Source organism: Manis pentadactyla, chromosome 5 (genome assembly GCF_030020395.1).
Source record: "Manis pentadactyla isolate mManPen7 chromosome 5, mManPen7.hap1, whole genome shotgun sequence".
NCBI lineage: Eukaryota > Metazoa > Chordata > Mammalia > Pholidota > Manidae > Manis > Manis pentadactyla.
In genome coordinates, this window is record NC_080023.1 from 31567738 (window position 1) to 31590281 (window position 22544).

A 22544-nucleotide genomic window follows, 5' to 3' on the forward strand; every position below is an offset into this window, starting at 1 on the left:
TGCAGTGTTGAATTATTGTTGTCATTTCTCTCCATATATTGCTTGATCTCTGTTTTTGTTTTGTCATTGATTCATTGATTATTTTGGAGCGTGTTCTTAAGCCTCCATGTGTTTGTGGGCTTTTTCGTTTTGTTTGCATAATTTATTTCTTTATACCCTTGTCGTCACAGAATTTGGTTGGTACAATTTCAGTCTATTTGAATTTACTGAGGCTCTTTTTTGGCTTAGTAAATGATCTATTCTTGAAAATGTTCCATGGGCACTTGAGAAGAATATGTATCCTGCTGCTTTTGGGTGGAGAGTTCTAGAGATGTCTATTAGTTCCATCTGTTTTAATGTGCTTTTCAGTGCCTCTGTCTCCTCACTTATTTTCTGTCTTGTTAATCTGTCCTTTGGAGTGAGTGGAGTGTTGAAATCTCCTTAAATGAATGCATTACATTCTTTTTCCCCTTTTAATTCTGTTAGTGTTTGTTTCAAATATGTAGGTGCTCCTGTGGTGGGTGAATAGCTATTTATAATGGTTATATCCCCTTGTTGGATTGACCCCTTTATCATTATGTAATGCCCTTCTTTGTCTCTTGTTACTTTCTTGCTTTGAAGTCTTATTTTTTCTGATACAAGTACTGCAACACCTGCTTTTTTCTCCCTATTAGTTGCATGAAATACCTTTTTCCATCCCTTCACTTTCAGTCTGTGTATGTCTTTCGGTTTGAAGTGGGTCTTTTGTAGGCAGCATATAGACGGGTGTTGGTTTTTTATCCATTCAGTAACTCTATGTCTTTTGATTGGTGCTTTCAGACCATTTACATTTAGGGTGATTATTACCAAAGGTTCAAGGATAATGTCTTTACTGTCTTAGAGCCTAATTTACCTCACTTATTATGCTGTTACAAACACAGTCTAAAGTTTCTCTTTTTTTCCCTCCTCCTTTTTCTTCCTCCTCCATTCTTTTTGTATTGGGTATCATATTTTGTATTCTTTGTCTATCCCTTGACTAACTTTTGGGGTAGTTGATTTAATTTTGCATTTCTTTAGTATTTAACTGTTCTACTTTCTTTACTGTGGTTTTATTACCTCTGCTGACAGCTATTAACCTTAGGAACACTTCCATCTATAGCAGTCCCTCCAAAATACACTGTAGAGATGGTTTGTGGGAGGTGAATTCTCTCAGCTTTTGCTTATCTGGAAATTGTTTAATCCCTCCTTCAAATTTAAATGATAATCTTGCCAGGTAGAATATTCCTGGTCATTGCATTAAATATATCATGCACTCCCTTTCTGCAGACAAGTCTGATGATAGCCTGATGGGTTTTCCTTTGTATGTGATCTTTTTTCTCTCTCTGGCTGCTTTGAATAGTCTGTCCTTATCCTTGATCTTTGCCATTTTAGTTATTATATGTCTTGATGTTGTCTTTCTTGGGTCCCTTGTGTTGGGAGATCTGTGTACCTTTGTCTATCCTGAGAGACTATCTCCTTCCCCAAATTGGGGAAGTTTTCAGCAATTACCTCCTCAAAAACACTTTCTATCCCCTTTTCTTCTGGTACCCCTATAATGTGAATATTGTTCTGTTTGGATTGGTCACACAGTTGTCTCAGTATTCTTTCATTCCTAAGGATCATTTTTTCTCTCTGTGTCTCAGCTTCTTTGTATTCCTCTTCTCTAATTTCAATTTCATTTATTGTCTCCTCCACTGTATCTAACCTGCTTTTAAAACACTCCATTGTGTTCCTCAACAATTGTATCTCCATCCTAAATTGGCTCCTGAGTTTTTAAATATTTTTCTATACCTCCAGGAACATGTTTATGACTTTTATTTTGAAATCTCTTTCAGGAAGATTGATTAGTTCAGTCTGTCTCGACCCTTTTTCTGGTGTTTGTGAGATATTCTTTGAATCAGATTCCTTTGATGTTTCACGTTTGTATGTGGCGCCGTCTAGGGCCCAGAAGCTCTACTCTCTGGAGCTGCTCAGCCCCTGGACAATGTCGGGGGTTGCAGGGGACCAGTGCTGATGCCTGGTGGGAGGAAAGAGCTGTTTCCTGCTTCCCAGCTGCTATGCCTGTCTCCACTGTCAGAACCAGTGGGCCAAACGCACCAGTGTAAGCCTCTGTGCTTTGGGTCTGTAGCTGCTGTGGGCAGGGCTTCCCTCTGACTGGCCTGATGCCAGGGCAGGGTTTGTTCTTTATCTCAGAGAAATAACTTTGACCTGAGAAATCTTATAAGTACTCCCCCCACCCCAAAGAGCAGGTTTTCACCAAGGTCCTATGGTGGCTCATTGGCAAAGGTGTGACAGAAACCTAGACTAGCCACCTCTTTCTTCTCTCTGCCCTGTCTTCTTTTATATTGATTAACAGTTTTTAGGACTCCATATGATGTATGATTGTTTGGCATCAGAGAACTGAGCTACAGCACAAGCAATACTCAGTGTGTTGAAATTTCAACTTATTAGTATTGTTTAGTTCTTAGGATTCAGTATTCAAATTTCTAAATACAAAACATCCCTAAATATATTTTGATTCTTTGTACAATAAAATGCTTTGAAAGGCTGTATCATAATCTTTATGGCAATTGTCTTTAAGATGTGCTTGATATGAAGTTACAAAGAAAAGAAACTTGTGAGTTGTTGAGTCTTTGGGGATTATGTCATGAACACAGAACATAAACATACTAACACACTTTAAAAAATCTGCTGAAGCTACCTCCCTTTACTGTACATTATTGATCTTTGACCTGAATTGATTTCTTTTTTTCTTCTTCTTTCTTTGGGCCATAAATGAATTTTCTTACATAGAAAAAAGGGAAAAAAACTGCTTTGGGTGTTAGGTCAAAACAAAATCTAGGTCTTTCCTTATGAAGACTGAATTCATGCCTGCTGTGTTTTAGTATTATGGCTGTGCATCCTGCAAATGGTTGCAGATTCTTATTCCCTGGGACTGCAGACTCATCTTTATGCCTGCTGCTGCCTTAGGGTCTTGTCAGCAGCTAATGATGAGGGTTGTAGCAGGGGGGTCAACAATAGCACACTTCTGTTTGTTCTCTTGATCATGACTTTCCAGAACCCAAAGGCTTTGAGGTCTCCTCAGGAAGAAGCCCCTGTGTGTTGCTATGATAATAATACTGCTGTGGGTTTCTAACTCCTTGATTAAAACCTCATAGCTCTGTAGTCAGTCCTGTTCAACTATTAGGAAATACAGGACTGAATAAGAAACTATCAGTTGTCAATGAAGAAAATAATGATGTTATGATTTGAAGAAATGTTCTATAAGATAATTTCAGTCTTTGTCATTCTCTTCCCAACCACTTACTGTGGAAGACTTTCTAGGATACACTGTCATGGAATCTAGAGTAACTGTGTAATGCTTGGTGGGCCACACTGGAGACAGACCTCCTGCTCAGGTGACGGCTTCTCCAGAGAGGACCTCTGGCTTTTGGAGCAGGACCAAATTGGGTTTGAATCCAAGGCTTGTCACATTGGACTGTGCATCTGCTGGCCAGTTACATAATCTTGTGAGGTGTTATGGGCATGTGAATCCCTCTAGCTCAACTCCTGGCACCTAAGAGGTGCATAACACTTAATAATATTGTTCCCTTTTCTTCTCTGTGAGTGCTGTAGTTTTCCCTCTCAGGGAAGGCATTCTCATGGGAATCTCAGATTTCTCCTGGGGTCCTCCTTTAGAGGTCCACTGACAGAATGCACAGTGGAGCTGACAGGGAGAGCCTGGTGTCAACTCCCTAGGTATTTATGCCCTGTGTGTCAGCGTGGGAGCCAAATTACTGCATGTTCCAAATAACACGCCTGCCTTTCTCCGCAGGTGCCTGAGATCATCAGCTCCATCCGACAGGCTGGAAAGATTGCACGCCAGGAGGAGCTCCATTGTCCATCGGAGTTTGATGACACATTTGCCAAGAAGTTTGAGGTGCTCTTCTGTGGCCGAGTGACAGTGGCTCATAAGAAGGCCCCACCTGCCCTGATCGATGAGTGCATTGAGAAGTTTAATCACATCAGTTGCAGCAGGAAAGCCGAATTGGACCCGGTCTCCCAGAATTCTGAAACCACAAATCCTGTGGGAGGGTTTTCCCTCACAGATAAATTCCGATCTGTGCTCCAGCCTGTGGGGAACGGGGAGCAGGGCAGGAGACCTATGCGCAAATCCTTCTCCCAGCCGGGGCTGCGCTCTTTGGCCTTTAAGAAGGAGTTTCAAGATGGAGGCCTTCGAAGTAGTAGTTTTTTCAGCTCTTTTGAGGAAAATGACATTGAGAACCACCTAATTAGTGGACACAATATTGTGCAGCCCACAGATATAGAGGAAAATCGAACTATGCTCTTCACGGTAAAATATCAAGCCTCATGCTCATTTATACCCCGTTTGAGACACATGTTCAAGAGAAAATCTGCTTTATTGAGCAAAGATTCCTAGCAAATTGATTTTGGGTTTCTGTGGAATCCATATATTTTTATGCTGAATAATTCTTTTCTCAGGATAAAATCCTTGCTTTAGAAGTCCTAAGCCTTTAAAATCATCAGGGAAACTTAAAGAGAATCTATCTTATATCCTCATGTAATTTTTACTTCCCTCTCCCCATGGTTGTAAAGATACCTGTTTAATGTGGAAAGAACAGTTAATATATGTAAAAGAGACACCAAAAGTGATTTTTAAAAATGTATATTAATATCAGATAATATATTTCAACAAAATCTTAGTTGGAAAATATTCCCTCTTTATTGTTTTTATTTATTTATACAATATTTGCCCTTTGTTAATCAGGGTAATTGATTTTGGGGGTCACGTGATATTTGAAATTTATACCCAAATTGAAATATTAGTTTAGCCAACTCACTTTTTTTCTGGAGAAAGTTTGGTAAACCAATAGCCAAATGCCAGAAAAGGAGTGGACAGGGCAGCTGTCCCTGGTAGGTGGGGCTCCTGGGTTCCCTGCTGATCTGGGCTCTCATGGGTGGGCCTGCCCTCTGTGGGAGACCCCTGGGGCAGAGTTGCCCCATCAGGGAGCTGGCCTTTGATGGAGGGAACCTGATTGTTCCTCTGCCCCTTCTGTCTCTCCTTTGACTGAGGATGACTCTCCAGAGAAAGCAAAATTACCTTTAGTGCCTTACTTCTGTGCCGCATTCAGGGCAGGGAGATGGCAGAGAGGCAAGGAAGCTGGCTACTTAGGTTAACGCCATTTGGCTGTAGGCAGGTTTAAGCTCAAGACTGTGTCAGAGGGTAAACAGGGTTGATTTATTCCTTTTCATTGTTGAGCTAGTGAGAAGAGTGTGCTATGTGGGCAGTCAGACTTGTGCTTTACTCTGTGCTCTACATAAAGAAAAAGAACAACTCTTGGTGTCGTTGTGAAAGCTACTCAGTACATGTATTTTCAAGTACTTACTGTGTGACTGCCATGTACAGGGTCCCTTCCCGTGCAGTAGAGATACAGCAGTGAGCAGGGCAGGCATGAGCACTTTCCCACCTGGGTTTAGATTCCAGTAAGAGAGAGTGACAACTGATGGTAGTATGAGTAATTACCTCATTACAATTTTGATGAATGCTGTAAAGGAGATGTAGAGAGGATGCTGTGAGAGAATCTAGGCTGTCAGGGAAGACTTCTTTGAGGAAGTGAGTTTCATTGAACAGAGCTTTCCCCATGGCCAACTAGAAGGGTGTCCTGGATTTAGGGAGGAGCAGGTGAGAAGGCTGAGGATGTGGCACATTTAACAGTGTGGCTTTTACAACACAGTCCTCTGCTGTTATAACGGAGGTTTATTATGCTGAGCTGGGTCAGTAAGACAGTGTTAGTTTATGCTAATAATCTAGCTTCAAAAAGTCAAGTAAATACTTGAGTTGCCTAGAATTTACTATGTACTGAACACATGGTAGGTTATTTCAACAGTAATTTAAAAAGACTTTTCTGTAAAAAAAAAAGTGTTTCAGAAGTTTTAAAAGAGAAGCTTCTGTTCTCTGGAAGATTCTGTTATGTAGAAACCTCACTTCTTACAAAAGAGGGATGTGGGATCTGAGGTTTTGTTGCTAACTTTCGAATATCTGGCCCTTTCATCTCAAAAGAAGACTGCTATCTTATGTGGTGGATGAATGAACAGCTGACCTATGCTGTCTGAAATCCGTAGGATAAATTATAACCATGGGAGCTTGCCCCTTTTATTCTTTACTTTCATAGGTCATGAAGTGAGAAAATTTGTATAATAAATTTGAATTCGATTTTCATGAAAAGCTAGTTTCTTTTTTGTTTGTCTTTTAAGATTGGCCAATCTGAAGTTTACCTCATCAGTCCTGACACCAAAAAAATAGCATTGGAAAAAAATTTTAAGGAGATATCCTTTTGCTCTCAGGTAATGAAGATGGGTTATTGGCTCAAAATTGCAGTTAATTTTTTAATGAATTCTTTTACAGTCATTCAAACAGAAATGCTAAAGGTTCAAAAAAATGTATGCTTTCTAATTACTTGATTTGTGATCTTCTATTTTTCCTTTGCTTTTGTATGTTAAGACAAAATATAATTTTGAAATCAAGAGTTTTTGTGTTAGCAAATAACATACTAGAGAAAATGTATCTACTTTTCTTTGTTTTCAGTTATTGGTAATGTTCTGCATTGTATATGTGTGTTTCTGTGTGCATGTTTTATATATAGATTCTTACGTACACACATGTATTTCTAAATAGGAACTTATTTCCACTTTACTGAAATTCGTAACATTTTTTTTGGTACCAATAATCATTATTTCTTCTTCCTTAAAACGGTGATTCTCTTAGTATGTTTTACTCAGAATACAGTGTCTACTTGAGTTTTTTTCTTGATAATCTCCTGGGTGTGTTTCCTAGAGAGATTTTGGATAATCAATTATAATGAGCTATGCCAGTTTTACTCAGGATCTTCCTACCAGATATGAGATCACTTTTGTTTGGCAGTTATTTTAAGCTCTGACTTCTCATTTCCTCATTTCCATTTTCTCATAATAAGATACATTGAAAATCTCGTCTGTTGATTTATAACATGATCTACATAAGGATTCAAAAGGGAATATTTTTTCCAAAATGTGAAAGTAAAGAATGTTCCTTTATAGGTTGAATAGGGAACATTTACATAGGAAGTTTTTCCAAATACCATATTCCCCAGAGAAGTAACCTCTAGCATATGCTAAACTTAACTGTTGGAGAACATTGATTGAGTCACCCTGTATGTTAGTGATTGCACATTTATTGGACTGTATTGGACCTGAAAGTGAGAGTAGCCACAGGATTACCTTGATTTGCTTCTATTTCTATGGAAATGTTAATGTTAAACCTATGCTTTTTCATGTGATAGTTTTATTATCTCCCAGCTTGTGTAGTTTACAAGTTTACATGACCACATGAACTTCAGGCTCCCAGCACTCAGACCTCTGCACGCTGTGCTTTCTGGAGACACTCATGCATTAATATTTATGGATGATGTTTTATATGTATCTAGGTGCCTTTGAGCTGATAGTTTGAAAACAAATTTACATATTTATTAAAAAGAGCTCTTAGGAAACTGGCACAGTCTTGGCTTTAAAATCTGATGTTTAAAAGCTTCTCCACTCTTCCTAATTTTTGACTCATTCTTCATACCAGTTCACTTTGATATTTTACCTGTTTGTTATTTTAGGAGTGCAAATGTTTTAAATATTTTTTGACCTTTATGTTTGTATGTGTACATGCACATATGTGTATATGTGCGATTGTGTGCAGTTTCTTCATTAACCTCTTGTTTGCTTTTGATTTTCCAAATAGTTTTTCATTTTTTAATATCTAAGAGAAGTTCTTATTTTTCTGTGTCAGCTTTTCTTCACTTCATTTTAATGCAAAAATGAACATCAAAAACTCCAGTTTTCAAATCTTGCTTCTCTTCTTGTAGGGTTAATCAGAGTCACATTTTAGTAGAACGGGGTGAATCTTCATATTTGAGAGCTGTTTTAGGTATTTAAAATACCTGAGAAAACAACAACATTAGAGTGCTCTTTAAAACCGTGCTGCGTAAATCTTAAATTGCCTTTCTGGCAGTGGTGCCTCTTTTGGACACAACTCAGTGTTCCCTCCTCTCTTCCCTGCCTCCAACAGGGTATTAGACACGTGGACCACTTTGGGTTTATCTGCCGCGAGTCCACGGGCGGTGGAGGCGTTCACTTCGTGTGTTATGTGTTCCAGTGCACAAATGAGGCTCTGGTAAGCAGTACGAACAGTTCTCCCCTGGCAACTTTATTTACAAGGGATTTCAGCCGCACTAATTTTTCTTTCCTTAGGCAAACCCTGTATCGCACTGAAAAATCATGATTGCCTTTGGTTATTCCTTCATGGCTATTTAATAAGTAGCCAGCACACATCTGAGACATACTTGGGTGTGCGTTTTCAATTTTCGTTGTTTTTGAAGAACCTGCCCACTTTCACTCTCTGGTCTGGCATGTTAAACACGTAATTTGGACCAGAGGAGTTAGGAGTTGGCCGTTTCAATTTAGGATTCTCCTCTTAGTTGTTGCCTTGGCTCTTCTGAGCGTCCAGGGTAGTGTTGCTTAGACTGTAATCCAGGCAGGTGCTACGATTATGATCTGTCAACCTGTGACTAATAGACCAGAAAAATCTTAAAATACTAAGACTTTCCACAGAGGCCTGAAGTCTCAGGCTGGCCCATTTGAAATTGACTTTTTGCTGGCTGCAGTTTCTTGCCTCTCATCAGGTTGATGAAATCATGATGACCCTGAAACAGGCCTTCACGGTGGCCGCGGTGCAGCAGACAGCGGGAGCTCCCGCCCAGCTGTGTGAGGCCTGCCCTCTGCAGGCGCTGCACAAACTCTGCGAGCGGGTCGAAGGTGAGTAGGGGCCTCTCCCGAGCTTTAGCAGAGTGGGAGCTGCAGGTCCTAGGAGAACTAGATAAGCTGCGCCTATTGGAAGGTTCTGCCTAACGGGCTCGTGTCAGTTTTGGGAATCATCAGTGAGCTTTCAGCTGCTGGGGATGTCTTCTGACTGTAAGGCATTGTGCTAGCACTCGAGACTCTGAGATAGAAATCCATGGCCACTCCTGCCATCTCCCTTCCAAGGGACTCTAGGGCAGCAGAGGAGTTAGGAAAACAGTGGTCATAATTTATCATGGTTGTGAGTGGTCAGTCAGATTGGTGCTCTGGAGAGATCTTCTAGTAAAATACGAGCTAAGGAATTTCCACTAGAAAATTAGAAGGTCTCAATTAGAAGGGCATTGGTAGCCTCTGCCAGAGCCATTTAATGGAGTGGAGGGGGCAGAAGACAGGCTGCAGCCCAGGAGCCAGCAGGAGAGTGTAAAAGAAGGGACTGAGTATGGACTACAATTTTTATAATTTTGGCTTAGGGAGAAACATCATAAATATGATCTGCAGCTAATATTTGTTGTACTTAAGATGTGCCAAGCACTGTGCTAAGTGCTTTTTTTTTCATGTGTTATCTATTTAATTCTCACCATGTTGTGGGAGGAAAAGGGACCATTTGTTCTGCTCATGTTAGGAATAGGTACACGGAGGATTAGCAAAGTCTAGCAGTAAAATAGTGTGTGAGCAAGGAGTCAGCCCCAGGTGTGAAAGCCTCAGCTGTCCCCTGCCATCAAAGCTGTCATCAGGAGGAGGCCATGCTGGGGAGGCCCAGCCAACTGCTTTCTACAATTGGAGAGGTTTGAACAAATTCAGAGCCCAAGGGTCCAGGTAGGTCAGAATGGAATGGAGGAGACCCTTCCTGAAACATGTTTCAGGCAGGAAGCGAGAAGCTTTGTCTCTGGGACTGCAGAAGGGTCCGAGGGGAAAGGACATAGCCAAGGGGAGGACGAGGCGGGCGGTGGTGGTGCTTGTCAGAGGGCACATGGAGGCTGAATGGGTTGATTCCTCTCTTTTCTTGATTTTGCATTTTGTTCCATTTATGGATGAATTTCTGAAAAATTTTTTTGTGTGGTTTTGAGGGGAGTCACAGGATTTAAACAACCCATGTTACTGTAAAAACAAAGATTTGATTATTTCCCATGTCTCTAGAATACTTTAAGCTCTACTTGTGTAAAGAAAAATGTGACATTAACTATTTAGATTGGATTTCTTTTTTATCATTTTAGTAAAAGTACACATGACATAGAATTAACTATTATAACTTTTTTAAAGTGTACAGCTGTGACATGAAGTGCATTCACATTGTTGTACAGCTGTCAGCACCAAACACCACCAGAACTTTGTCCTCACCCCTAACCAAAACCCTACACCCACTAAACACTAACTCCCCACTCTCTCCTCCCCGTCACTGGTAAGCTCCATTCTCTTCCTTGTCTCTATAAATTTGACTATTCTGGGTATCTCATATAAGTGAAATAATACAGAATTTGTCCTTTTGTGTCTGGCTTATTTATTTGGTAAATGCCTCTTAGATTTATTCTTCTTGTAGCACACTTCAAAATTTCATGCCTTTTTAAGGCTGATATTCCATTGCATGCATCTACCTTATTTATCCATCCATCTGTGGGTGAACATTTGAGTTTCTGCCTTTTGGCTGTTGTGAAAGGTGCTGCTATATGAAAGTTGGTTTGCAAATACCTGTTCAGGTTCCTGCTTTCAATTCTTTTAGGAATATACCCAGAAGTGGAATTGTTGGATCATACGATAACAAACGTTTAATTTTTTGAGGAACTGCCACTTTTCCCTAGTGGTTACACAGCATATAAGGTTCTAGTTTCTCCACATTCTCACAACGCTTGTTACTTGCTGTTTTTTTGATGATGCCCATCATCATGGGTTCGTGAAGTGGTATCTGATTTCTCTTCTTAAATGAGATAAATTGACAATTATCATCTTAAGGCCTTCAAAGTTTCATTTGTTGGCATTGTCGTGCTTTTTAAAATGATTCAAAATGATTAATACTTCCCAGTGTTTTCCTAGTTTTAAGTATTTGCTGAAATTGTACAAAATATATCTGGGGATAAGAAATGTTCTTTAACTAGAGATGCCATCAGAGAGGATCAATAACCCATTCCTTAGTGGTTGTCAAGATAAGGTAAATGATGACGGAAATGTCCCTTAAGAGCTTATTAAGAAGCCAACAATGACTTTGGCCTTGAAGATAAAGCAGATTATGATCTGCAGAAACTGGAAGGATTCCAGAGTTCCACTGATACATCCTTCTTCAGTCAGGCTTTAGCTTGCAAAAAGTTATATAGCTGAGTAGTTTAAGCAGGGTAGGGATTTTGCAGCTATAGTTTAGGAATTATTCTTTAATTCATCTTTCGCCTGATAAAATCCATGCAAAACAGAAAGCTATGCTAATATAAAAACATCCATTTAGTAGCACAGTTAGAGGGCTGATGAGGGCATGTCTTGTCTACATGTTGGGAAGCATTTCTTAAGTATAGATGGCATATTATTAAGGGTGTCCTTAGGGGAGATGCTAATTATTTTATGAACAGTTTGAGGCCTTTGCTTTTTGCTATATTGCATTCCTAATAAGGAGAATGAAGTGGTTTATTAAAGCTCGTTGTATATTCCCATAAGAGTAGTTCTAATAGGAAGTTACAGTCTGGCCAAGAACTCATAAACTGTGGAGAGGACCGATCACGTGGCCACAAAAAGACTGTTTTCTTAACTGATAGAGTCATGTTATACCCTGTATCTATACAGCACATTCTAAGTACCTTGGACACTCCACTCTGATGTGCGTTTACATCTAAGAGGCTCAGCTGTGCTTGGGTCTGTATTTGTGCACAACTGCTAGTAGTATTTATATAGCATTTTGCTTAATGCTTAGATGAGCATATTGGAAATTGCTAAAATAAATTATACTTCAACTAAAAAGAAAAGAAAAGTTAAACTGAGGGTTCCTTTTTGCTAAGTAAATTTGCCTGTGACAGAGCAAAGCCATTCGTCAGAGCTGTCTCAGCAAGAGCCTTTTCAGCACCTCCAACCGGGCTGGAGGGTTTGCAGTGCAGGAGTGCCCTTGACTATGGTTACTGTTTTCTGTGTTGTTCCTTGTCTCTCTTTTACGAAAGCCTTTTGGCATCACGTGCTCCAGAAACCACCCAGGGGAGACTGAGGGTGGTGAGAACCTGGAGTAAACAGAGTGGGGAGCCAGGCTCTGGGGTCTGGGTGGGGCCCCCCCTCTGTTTGGGATGGGGCAGGAAGGACCTAACGAATTGAGGACGCTGAAGACAAGGTTAAAATGTTGAAGGATCTCTTCATACCTGCCGAATGTGAAGAATAGTTTGTACTGCAGACTAAGATTGTCAGACGTGTAAACTAGTTAACAATTTAATTGTCTAACTCTTAGCGTTTGGTGTTTTTCTCCACTTGTGAATGTCTCATCAAACAATATGATATGTTCAAATAGGATGCTTGCATTGTGTCAGAGATAAACATATGTGGGAAGGATTTTTGGTTCATGGTTACTGAGTGCTTGTTTTACTCATAAATTTAAGTGCTATTTGGATTCAGCATTTAAGTAGTTAGTGTAGTAAACCCATCCGTCTGTTTCTCTGGCTTGTATGCCTGGACAGTGTGCCAGAAGAGTACTCTGACAAAACCTGTCTGTCCTTTCTGCATTTTTACCCACCTCTAAATTCACTTTGGTATTGAAGCCACCATACATCAGATGACTTGACTCTCTGGGTAAAGGGAGGCAGTGGAGAGTGAAGACTGGTCTCTGGTTGACACAGACATGGCTCAGATTCGAACTCTGTCCCTTACTTAGTCGATGACCTTGAACAAAGTACATGACTTCTCTGTTCCTCAGTTTCTTCATTTATACATAGGGATTAGTAAAATAGTAAAATGGTGCCCAATTGGAGGATTATTTTGAGGTTTAATTGAGGTTATGCATACGATGCTGAGTGGGCAGAGCAGGGATTCTAGAAGCTGACACAGCAGCAGCTGAGCAGGGGCAGCCTCCCCATGGCCTGTTAGGAGGGAGAGGGCTCTGCCTTCAGCTGCCACGGGGGGTGGGGGAGGTGGGGGGGGTACAGAAGCCTGGCTCTGGGCAGGCTTGGCTGCTGATTGGCCTTCTGACCTTTGACTGGTTTCTCTTGACCTCAGCAAACTCGTCTGCTAAGCAGTCCCTGTTCTAGATTTCAGGGGCATCCCCTCCTGGCCATCCTCAGGTGTGTAGATGTACCCCCACTGTTACCCTGCCCTGAGCTTTGGCTCCCCCTGAGGAGGAGGAGAAGGGAGTGGCAGGTGGATGAGGAGAGGGCTGCCCTTGGATACAAGTAATTGGCAGCTGTGTTTTCAGAGTAGTTAGGTCCATATCACCTTTCATTCTGAATCTTCTTGTCACTGTAACATTTATCTCTGGCACCAAGGAAGGGCAAAACAGGGTCTGAGCCATATATGTGTGGGGGAAGAGCTTTCTGAAATAGCGAATTCTGATTGGCAATGAAGTTGTGACTTTATTTTTACTTTAACTCACAATCCTCTGTGATGGTTATCAGTTGGTCTTAAGACTGTTAATAAGTAAATGGCGATGAAAAGAAAGTTGTTAGCAACATGAATCAATTTTATGTGAAGGAACCTGGTATATAAGTGCTCTGGGTCTCAGTTTCCTGACTGAAATGGAAATAATGGAACCCTCTTCCTCAGACTGCTGTGTTACGTGAAATGATGCAGGTGTGATGTTTAATACAGTGCCTGGCATGTGAGGCTCACCTAGAGGATGTGAGTTGTCCTCATCGTCATATCAACATTACATTAAAGATGAGAATTTCCATAAAACGTTGGCAGCCTGAAGTGGGTGGGTTAGAATGTCGTGAGAGTTAGTATGGAAGGTGCTAGGTCTGCCCTATAACTTTTACATGTGGTGTTTTCATGTCTCTCTTTTTTTCTCTTAAAGGAATGAATTCTTCTAAAACCAAACTAGAACTCCAGAAGCACCTCACAACATTAACTAATCAGGAGCAAGCAACTATTTTTGAGGAGGTTCAGGTACAGTACTAGTGTTTAATTTCTAGGTGGAAAGAAAAGGCAGGCTGCTTATCTGTGAAATGTTATTTATAAAATACAGCAAACCAGGGCTGTCACAGCCCCAAGGAAGTGGCCCTGAGTTCCTCTTGGTTTGGGCTTAACAGCCCCATGGAGGGGCCAGGGTGGAACTGCAGAGTCACATCAGGTCTTGTTTTCATGGAGAAAGCGACTAACCCAGGGAAGCTCTCCCTTAAAATATTTTGGAGTGAGAGAAAGGGAATCACAGAGGGGGAAGAGCCTCAGCCTGGGAGATGGAAGACCCAGACTTGCCCCCCGCGCCTCCCCGCCCAGCGTGCCTCCGCTCCCTCCGGGAGCCTCCCCCAGGCCCTGCCTGGTTGGGATTTCAGCCCAAGTGTGGGAGGTGAAGGAGGTAAACTTCGTGCACATGAACTTGGACTTTAATGTTACTTCTCTTCTGGTTTTTTTTTTTTTTTTCAGTTTTGGAAATAGATTTATATGATGTTATCTACTTAGAGCTATATAGTAATACCAAACCTAAACAAAATAACAAAACAAAAGCCTAGCTCCTTGGCTTTCTACATTAAACCTGGCAACTCGCTTTTGCCCTTGCGTGTAGATGCAGCGTAACTCGGGGAAACCACGCCGGTTATGCTGGCATGCCTGTGGTGTGTTCGTTATGAATCTTTAATGAGCTCATCAAAAACTTCATGTCTGCTTTAGCGGAAGGCCATTTTCTTAGGTTTTGTGGCACTATTCTAGGGAAGAGAGCACATCAAAACAAAGAATAAATATCTTCTGATTCGGGTAGAGGAGAGTGGCAGTGCTCCTGCGAGTGGAGGAGTCATTAAACAAGCCAAGAAGGCTCCAACTGTGGGTTTAAGCTCCCTCCCTCCTTGTTGGGAGGACTCTCCAGACAGGGCCCAGGATCTGTTTACTTCTAGTATGAAAAATTAAAGGATTGTTTTTTTTCTTCTGACTCACATGTTACAGTTCTCTTAATCCCTTGTTCCCCTTCCGCAGTAGGATTGGCATATGTTTGTAGAAAGCATAAGATTTTTAAATTTCACAAAAAGAATGTAATTTTCACAATTTCCAGTTTAAATTTTCTTTCTTCTGAACCAACTTCAGACACACTACTTTGTTTTTTCTTAAAGAATCTTTAGAGTTCTAAGTACACAGTACTTTCAGGCAAATTTAAAATACTTGGAATTCATAAATGGACAGTGTGCTTCTGCTGGGTGAGACCTTTGCGGTGGAAGCGGGGCCTTTTTCTCTGCCGCTGGCCCACTTGCTGTTCCAGAGCGATCAGGCTGCTTTGGGGAGCATCTTTCCAGTAAGCACAGAAGATGCCCGTTCCTCTGATAGGAGTTTTCTTTTTTATATTACACAACACTATGTAGCTTTTCCCTAAACAGTGATGAATCAGGATAGGTAATACACAAAATATTCTTCAGCAATGAGAAGTTCCTAATGGGTGTGATTCTGAGATTCTCTTTGACCTGTGAATTTTTAGACACCCAATACATTATGGCAAAAAGACTTTAGAGAAAAGTGGTGACACAGGTTTGAATAAAAAGTGCATATTCAGTTAGGATCCTGGAGCCTCTAGGTGTTGCTCTAGAAGGCTCTGTGATTTTTTGGTTGTCCAAAGCCCAGAGGGAAGTCGCTGGGTTGGAAAGGCCATCTCGCCCTCTGCCCCATCCCTCTCAGCGAGGCTCCCCCTTGAATGGCTCTGTGCTGAAGTGGATCTCCTCATCTCTTGGCTTGCTGATAGTCTCGTTGAATTATTTCTTCACTGACCATTCTTGGTTTTTATAAAACATCTTGTAAACCAAGTTACTGGTTTCTGTTTAGGTACCAGTGCCTGCTAATGGATTTGGAAATCATACATTTAAAAAGATCATAAAGAAAAGGGTGGCTTTGCCATATCCTAAGTCCTTTTATAAATAGAATGGTTAGTATTTTCCTTTGTAGTCAGTCGTTCCTGGAGAATAATTTGTTTCCAAAGAACTTATGGGCAGATTTTCACAAGATGAATGTAAATTCTGTTGAAATTAGTGGTACATGATTACTTAAATAGTTAGTTATTAAAGCATAATCAATGTTTTTATAAATGTTTAATGAAAGAAGAAGTGGAACCCAAACAGAACCCTAAAGAAAAAGAGATGAGAAGTTACTGTGCAGGTGACGCTGGAGATCAGCACTGCCTCCGACAAGCCGGCTTTGAGATCTCTGAGAGGGGACCCAGTGCCAGCTGGGGATGTGGCCCTTCGGCCCTTCTCTCTATAAGAGGACTCATGACACTGCAAAGCCACTTTTTCATTTATGGCCTGTTTTTAGAGGTATAATTTTCAAACCTCGCTGCCTGGTCTTATGTGATGGTGACTCGAGGGGTCTCACTGTCATCTCAGGGTGCTCTGCTGCTGGCTGGGCGTGCTGGACCCAGGGCGGTCCTCCCCAGTGTGAGAACTGCTCTCAAGCCAAGGCGGGGCTGGCAAAGAAAGTGCAAGTCTGAATTCTCTTCATCTGATATTTTGAAATATGTTATCATGAAGAATTTCTCTAAGAAAAATACATTGTTTTGTGAGAGTAGCCCACATGTTTAATTAAAGATGTAAGAGAAAAAAATGGCTCAACTCTTGAACGCCTGCTCAGAGGCCTCCCATAATTCCTGCCTGTTCCTTTTTGCTGAACTTTTTAAAAAAATAGCCTTTATTTTTCAGAGGAGTTTCAGTTTTACAGAAAAAGGTCTGTGGAAAGTGCTGAGAGTTTCCACATAATCTCTCATGCCATCATCCTCACCGCCCCTCCCCTCCCACCTCCACACCACTTTCTCCTATTATTGACGTCTTGACTTAGTATGGTGCGTTTGTTGCCATTGATGAACCAATACTGATACATTCTTATTAACTAAAGTCCATAGTATACATCAGGGTTTACTCTTGGTGTGGTACAACCTATGGGTTCTGAAAAATGTATAGTGGCATGTATCCACCACTGTAGTATCATACAGAATTGTTACACTGCCCTAAAAATCCTTTATGCGTCACCTGCTCATTCCTCCCCTATCCTCTGAACCCCAGGCAACCACCTTCCCATAGTTTTGCCTTTTTCAGAATGTTGTATAGTTGGAGTCATACAGTATGTAGCCTTTTTAGATTGCTTCTTCACTTCACAATATGTATTTAAGCTTCCTCCATGTCTTTTCATGTCTTGGCTGCTCTTCTCTCTTTAGGGCTGAGTTCCACTTTCTTTTTTCAAAGATCTGATGGGAACTTTCTCTGGAAAAATCCACTTGTTGCATAAAATGTAAAATTTTATAACATTAAGGTTCATGGCTTGGAATCCAGATTGAGAACATCTGTTCTAGTCTCTAAAATACTTAATCCTTAGAACTAAAATTTGAAAGAACAGGAAGTCCTCAAGGAAAACAACCCATTCTGATCATTTGCTGTTTTTTCCTTGAGTAACAGGAAAAACTTACTATTAAAAATGATCTTTTTCTTTAAGAAAGGGCATGACAGAAGGTCTGGGTTAGTGTTACCTTTGCTTTGAAGGCCTGTAACAGGAAGGGTAAAACTGTTGTTCCCTAGTTAGCTGGGGAAGGAGGTTGCCAAGAGTGGCACTGACCCACACTCAGCTGCTTGTATAGTTAATCCATTTATTATACCCTGACTTTGTTTTAAAGGGCAGTGCAGAACAATGGGTAATTGTCATTATAAAAAAATATATATTTCCAAAGTTATAGACTAGCAGCTTTGTACATCTCCAGAGTAATCCAGTTTTGTTTTCTTTATATTTGGAGAAAAAAGTACTTTAAGTTAGGTGGTCTTATAAAAATGAACTCTAATATTTCAAATCTAAAGAATTTGGGAGCTAGAGGAGAACTTGGAGTTTATGTCACACATAATCTTCATTTGAACGGTTGAGAAATCTAAGATTTTACTGCTTGCCTTTAGTCCCACATGTAGATAGTATGTAGAACCCATGTGTCCTGACTGCTAGTCCAATGTGCTTTGCCACTATCCTGCCTGCAAAAGAAAAGATGTAGAGAGAATTGTTTTTTTAAAAGAGAGAGGGGGAAAGAAATTGAGTCTATGCCTTGAAATTTTGTAGGCAATTGCATGGCCTGTGGGGCTTCCAGAAGGTGCTTCATGATGAACATATTTGACATGTGGGACCATGACCCTGGGACCAGTTGCTATTTTCTTTTCTAGTGCCTTAATCATTAGAGTTTATAAATGTGTAGCTGTTACGGCTCTTGACCTCTGGATGTTTATACAGATTTTGTTCTTTTCGTCTCTTTTCAAGACTATTTATTTATTAAATATTCTGGCTATGCCTCTGAATGATGTGAAATAGTTATTTTAGGTATAAGGACATCAAAGGTCAAAAGCTGAATCTGACCCACTGGTTGGTTCCATTGTCTGTTCCTTTTTCAAAATTACCTCCACTTTTTGGATCACTGGTGCCCCCTAGTGAGAAGACTTGGTAAAAGCACTAGTTGATGGATGGAAGTTAGCGTTTCCAAAGGAATGGTTAAACAGTTTTGTTGACAATTCAAAACAAGTGTAATTTATTCCTTTTTTTTTTTTTTTTAAAGAAATTGAGACCAAGAAATGAACAGCGAGAGAATGAATTGATTATTTCCTTCCTAAGATGTTTATACGAAGAGAAGCAAAAAGGTCACATCCACACTGGGGAGATAAAGCAGGTATGGCATTTTTCTCCTTACAATTTTACCAAGACACCATGTAAAACACAGTCTCGAGGATTTTCTGAAGCTCTGAAAGTTCTCTTCCTGTATCTTATCTTCATTTGTTATACATATAGGGAAAATTTGGGAATATTTAGATTGTGCTTGGAGAAGATGAGAGGAGTTTGTGTCTCCATTATAGTGGTTGCTCTGACAAGAGGACTGGTGTAGATCACCAAGAATGAAGTTAGGAGTAGATATTGCCACGCCAAGCTGCTAGACCTGTGGAGAGCCAGTCCCTGTCACCTCATCTTTCTCCTTGGTAACATGGGAATGACATTATATAGCTGCCTTCAGAATTTCAGAAAGTGCCTGCAAGTTCTTTGTAATATAAATGCTGTGTGAGTGTAATGTAGCACTGCTGATGAGTCAGATACATTAGAGAGCCTGGTCTGTGTTATTCAGATACAGAACTTATTAATTCTATTTTGCTTGATGGACATATGGAGCCTGCCTGCCATCCTCTGCTTGTCCACAAGCTCTGTTTAGCTTTAGCTTTTCTGTTTGAGGGATGCTGTGCCAGAAGCTGGGGCTGCCTGCAGGTCTCTGTCTTTTCAGAGCCTTGATTTGGGACTTGGTACACACAGTGCTGTGGGTTATTCTCCTATGTCTTTGGGATTGTATAAGTCAATTCATAGTAATCATTATAGCTTCAATACATGTATTTTATATTTGTTTCAGTTACTTGTAGGCCAGAAAATTGAGAGGAAAAGACCAGTAACGGGTGTCAAAAAAATCCTTAATTTTCCAGAAGTATATTGTCTGTTTTAAAAATACTTAATGACTGCTTATTCTCAAGGCACTTTGATGCTCAGTTGTGTGCTGTCTTGCTCTCCTCCCTATAAATAGCCTCTGCTTTTCTGGTAACCTAACCAAGATGCAGTTTTGCTTGGATGTACACATAGCAACTCTCCCCATTTGATTTCCACTTTCCAATTGGCTTTGGCAATCATGTGCCGTTCCTGAACTCTTAGAGCCCAGTTCAATGTTCAATAATGTTTTTAATCTCATTGGTCAACTCTCAGGTCCCTTAACAATGACCGTGACAGCAGAACATTGCCTGTGTTTTTGGTCTTTGCGTGTTGACAGTCCACCCTTCCCAGCCTGAACCCTGAAGATGGTGTGGGAGTTTTGTGCTTTTCCTGTTCACTTTCGGATGGGCCACCCGGTCTGTGTCCAGTTAATTCTCTAGTTTACTTTTCTCAGTTTCATTCTTGTTTTCTTTTTTCCTTTTGTGCCATCCACAGTTTTTCCCTGTTTTTTCCCTAACTTCAATAATTTTGAAATAATTTATAACTGCCAGAAGGGAATGAAGCATTTATGGTGGATGGAAAGATTTGACCTAGTACATACTAATTTTTAATGGAACACGGTAGTATCTTTATGATTTGGACATAGTTTAGTTCAATGGAGAAACACATTTTATGCTTTCTTTTTTCTTTTTTCATTTCAAAACATCAGAGAATTTAATGTAAAAGAGAACAAGCCTCACAATGTGGAACAAGTGTCTGGGCAGCACTTTCACTAGAAGTTTCTAAACATTCTGTTACCCAGGAGGCTCATGTTGTGCCTGTAAAGAAGTTGCCCTGGTCCCCAGATGTGGTTGGGTATTCTCCAGGCTGGACACTCTCTTGAGCTCTTAGAATCAGGCTTTTCAGAATAGCAGCCACTTTATAAATGATCAGCTGAAGCTTTGCCATTCATCAGTAGATTCCTGCTCTTGTTTTCTGCTACCAAATGGTTTAGCCACATGGATTTCATCACTTTCTTGTTGCACCTAAAAAATCCTATAGCCTTTGAATATGTGTTACGATTTTATCTAGAGAGAGGTAGAACCATGGCTTTAGCAGTGAACTTCTTTGGCCACTGGCCTTCAAAAGTGGACAGAAAACAATGAGCACAGACTCAGGGCTGTGCTTCCCAGATCTAGTAGGTGACACCATCCCTGCTTCTCAAGGATTGAAATGACAGTATTGGATAGCTGTCAGGGGAATCATTTTCATAATATAGAAAATGAATGAATCCTTTGATCTTATGGGAAAGGAATCACTTTGGGCAAATACCTTTGGTAAAGTTAAAGGGTGACATGTTTTAGTCAATGGACATACCATTTCTACTTGTATTCACAGAGTTGGTGCAAAACTTAGTAGTAAATCAACTGTTCATTGAATGTTTGCCATATACCAGAAACAGTTGTAATTCTTCACATGAATTATTCCATTTCTTCTATGACTTTTTGAGGTAGATAGCATAATACTGATATTAAAGACAAGAACATGGGGAACAGAGGTCATGCAGTTAGTTAGGGAGTGGTGGAGCCAATATGTATGAGTCCAAGGACATTATCTTAACCATTATGCTTTTGAGAAGCTGAACTAGCACAATTGAATGTTATTCAATTACTCATTATTATACTGGGGTCCCTTTTCTAGTAGCTAAGTTTGTCTTTTTCCCTGATTTCTTATTTTGAAAAATTTCAGTCACACAGAAAGCTTGAAAGAATTACACAATGAGCATTCATATATCCACCATCCATATTCTTTTTGAATTCATTTTTGACATTTTATTATATTTGCTTTCTCATATGTCTCTCCATCTGTTAATTTCATCATGTTTTTGATGTTTTCAAAGTAAGTTTCTAATATCAGCTTTCTCTGTCCCTAAACAGTTCAGCATGCATATCAATAACTGGGATTCAGTATTTGCTTGCAATGTTTTGGAGATAAAGTTTATAAATTGTGAGTTGCCCAAATCTTGAGGGTACATTTGTTGAGTTTTGAGGACATCATATAGTCAGGTGGCCCCAACCACTGTTAATATAGAGAGCATCCTCTGTCATGTCAGAAAGTACCCCATTCCCCTAGGCAACCACTGTTTTGATTTGTTTCACCATAGATTAGTTTTGCCTGTTCTAGGACTTTTAATAAATAGAATCATAGCGTATGTACCCTTTTAGTTCTAGCTTCTTTTGCTTAGCAAAATATTTTTGAGATTCATCCACGTTGTTGCATGTGTCAGTGCTTTGTTCCTTTTTGTTCCATTGTGTCAGTACCATAGCTTTTCCTCATTCTCCTTTTGACGGACACCTAAGCTACTTCCAGGTGCTAGTTATGGGTAAGGCTGCTTGTAGGTACATTGTGACACCACAAGATTGTGGTTCCCAACTGAGAACTTCAGTGCAGCATCAGAATTTAAAACCTGTCTCCAAACTTTCCTGCTCAGAGTTCGCCTGTCTCTCATGAGGCATACCACACTGCAGTGCAGTTCAGTCTGGAGCCCCAAATGGGAAACGTAACAACCAGCAGCATCTACAAAGGAGAGACGTCTAGATACTTATTTTAAAGTAAACAAGAAACGTGTTATTTTCAAAACATGAATTTTTTTCTAAGCAAGAATTATTTTCAAGTTATTTTAATTATGCATATAAAAAATCATTAGCTGGTAGAGGAGAGCAGAGGAAAAGCCCTTGGATTAAAAGTAGAGAGAGTCTCATGGCCTTATGTAAAAAAAACAGAAAAAGATAACAGGTTGTTGTTCTGTCTAATAGAATCTACCATTACTATTAGTCTTTTAGCCAGTATTTTCTTTACATAGCAAAACAACAATTCAAAATGCCTCTGTTTTATGAAAACTTATGTTATGAGTTTGAATGCGAGTCCACCACTTCTTTGTGAGTGAACTGGCGTTGAGTCAAAGGCAGGCCCCTGAGGGCCCTTTGTGGACCATTCCCTTTGCTCTGGAGGCTGCCTCAAGTCTGGACAGGCTCTTACTCTTGGTAAATGATTGCACAGGGCACGTCGCAACTTGGAAGGCACCTCCCCATGGTGTGTAACGTTGGCAGGCACTTAGTCAATAT

The 22544-nt window shown here is 40.3% G+C and overlaps 1 protein-coding gene across 8 annotated transcripts in view; it reads left to right on the plus strand.

Annotated features, from left to right (window-relative positions):
• TBC1D1 (TBC1 domain family member 1) overlaps nt 1-22544 on the plus strand; it is a 221079-nt gene that overhangs the window by 104463 nt on the left and 94072 nt on the right. For 7 of the 8 annotated variants that reach the window (XM_057502149.1, XM_036908455.2, XM_036908458.2 and 4 more), the window contains 6 exons: nt 3812-4330; nt 6253-6342; nt 8090-8194; nt 8703-8835; nt 13841-13932; nt 18536-18646. In XM_057502149.1, coding sequence (XP_057358132.1) covers nt 3812-4330; nt 6253-6342; nt 8090-8194; nt 8703-8835; nt 13841-13932; nt 18536-18646 — 1050 coding nt within the window. The remainder of the gene's footprint in view (nt 1-3811; nt 4331-6252; nt 6343-8089; nt 8195-8702; nt 8836-13840; nt 13933-18535; nt 18647-22544) is intronic. The other variant, XM_036908457.2, reaches the window with a different exon arrangement.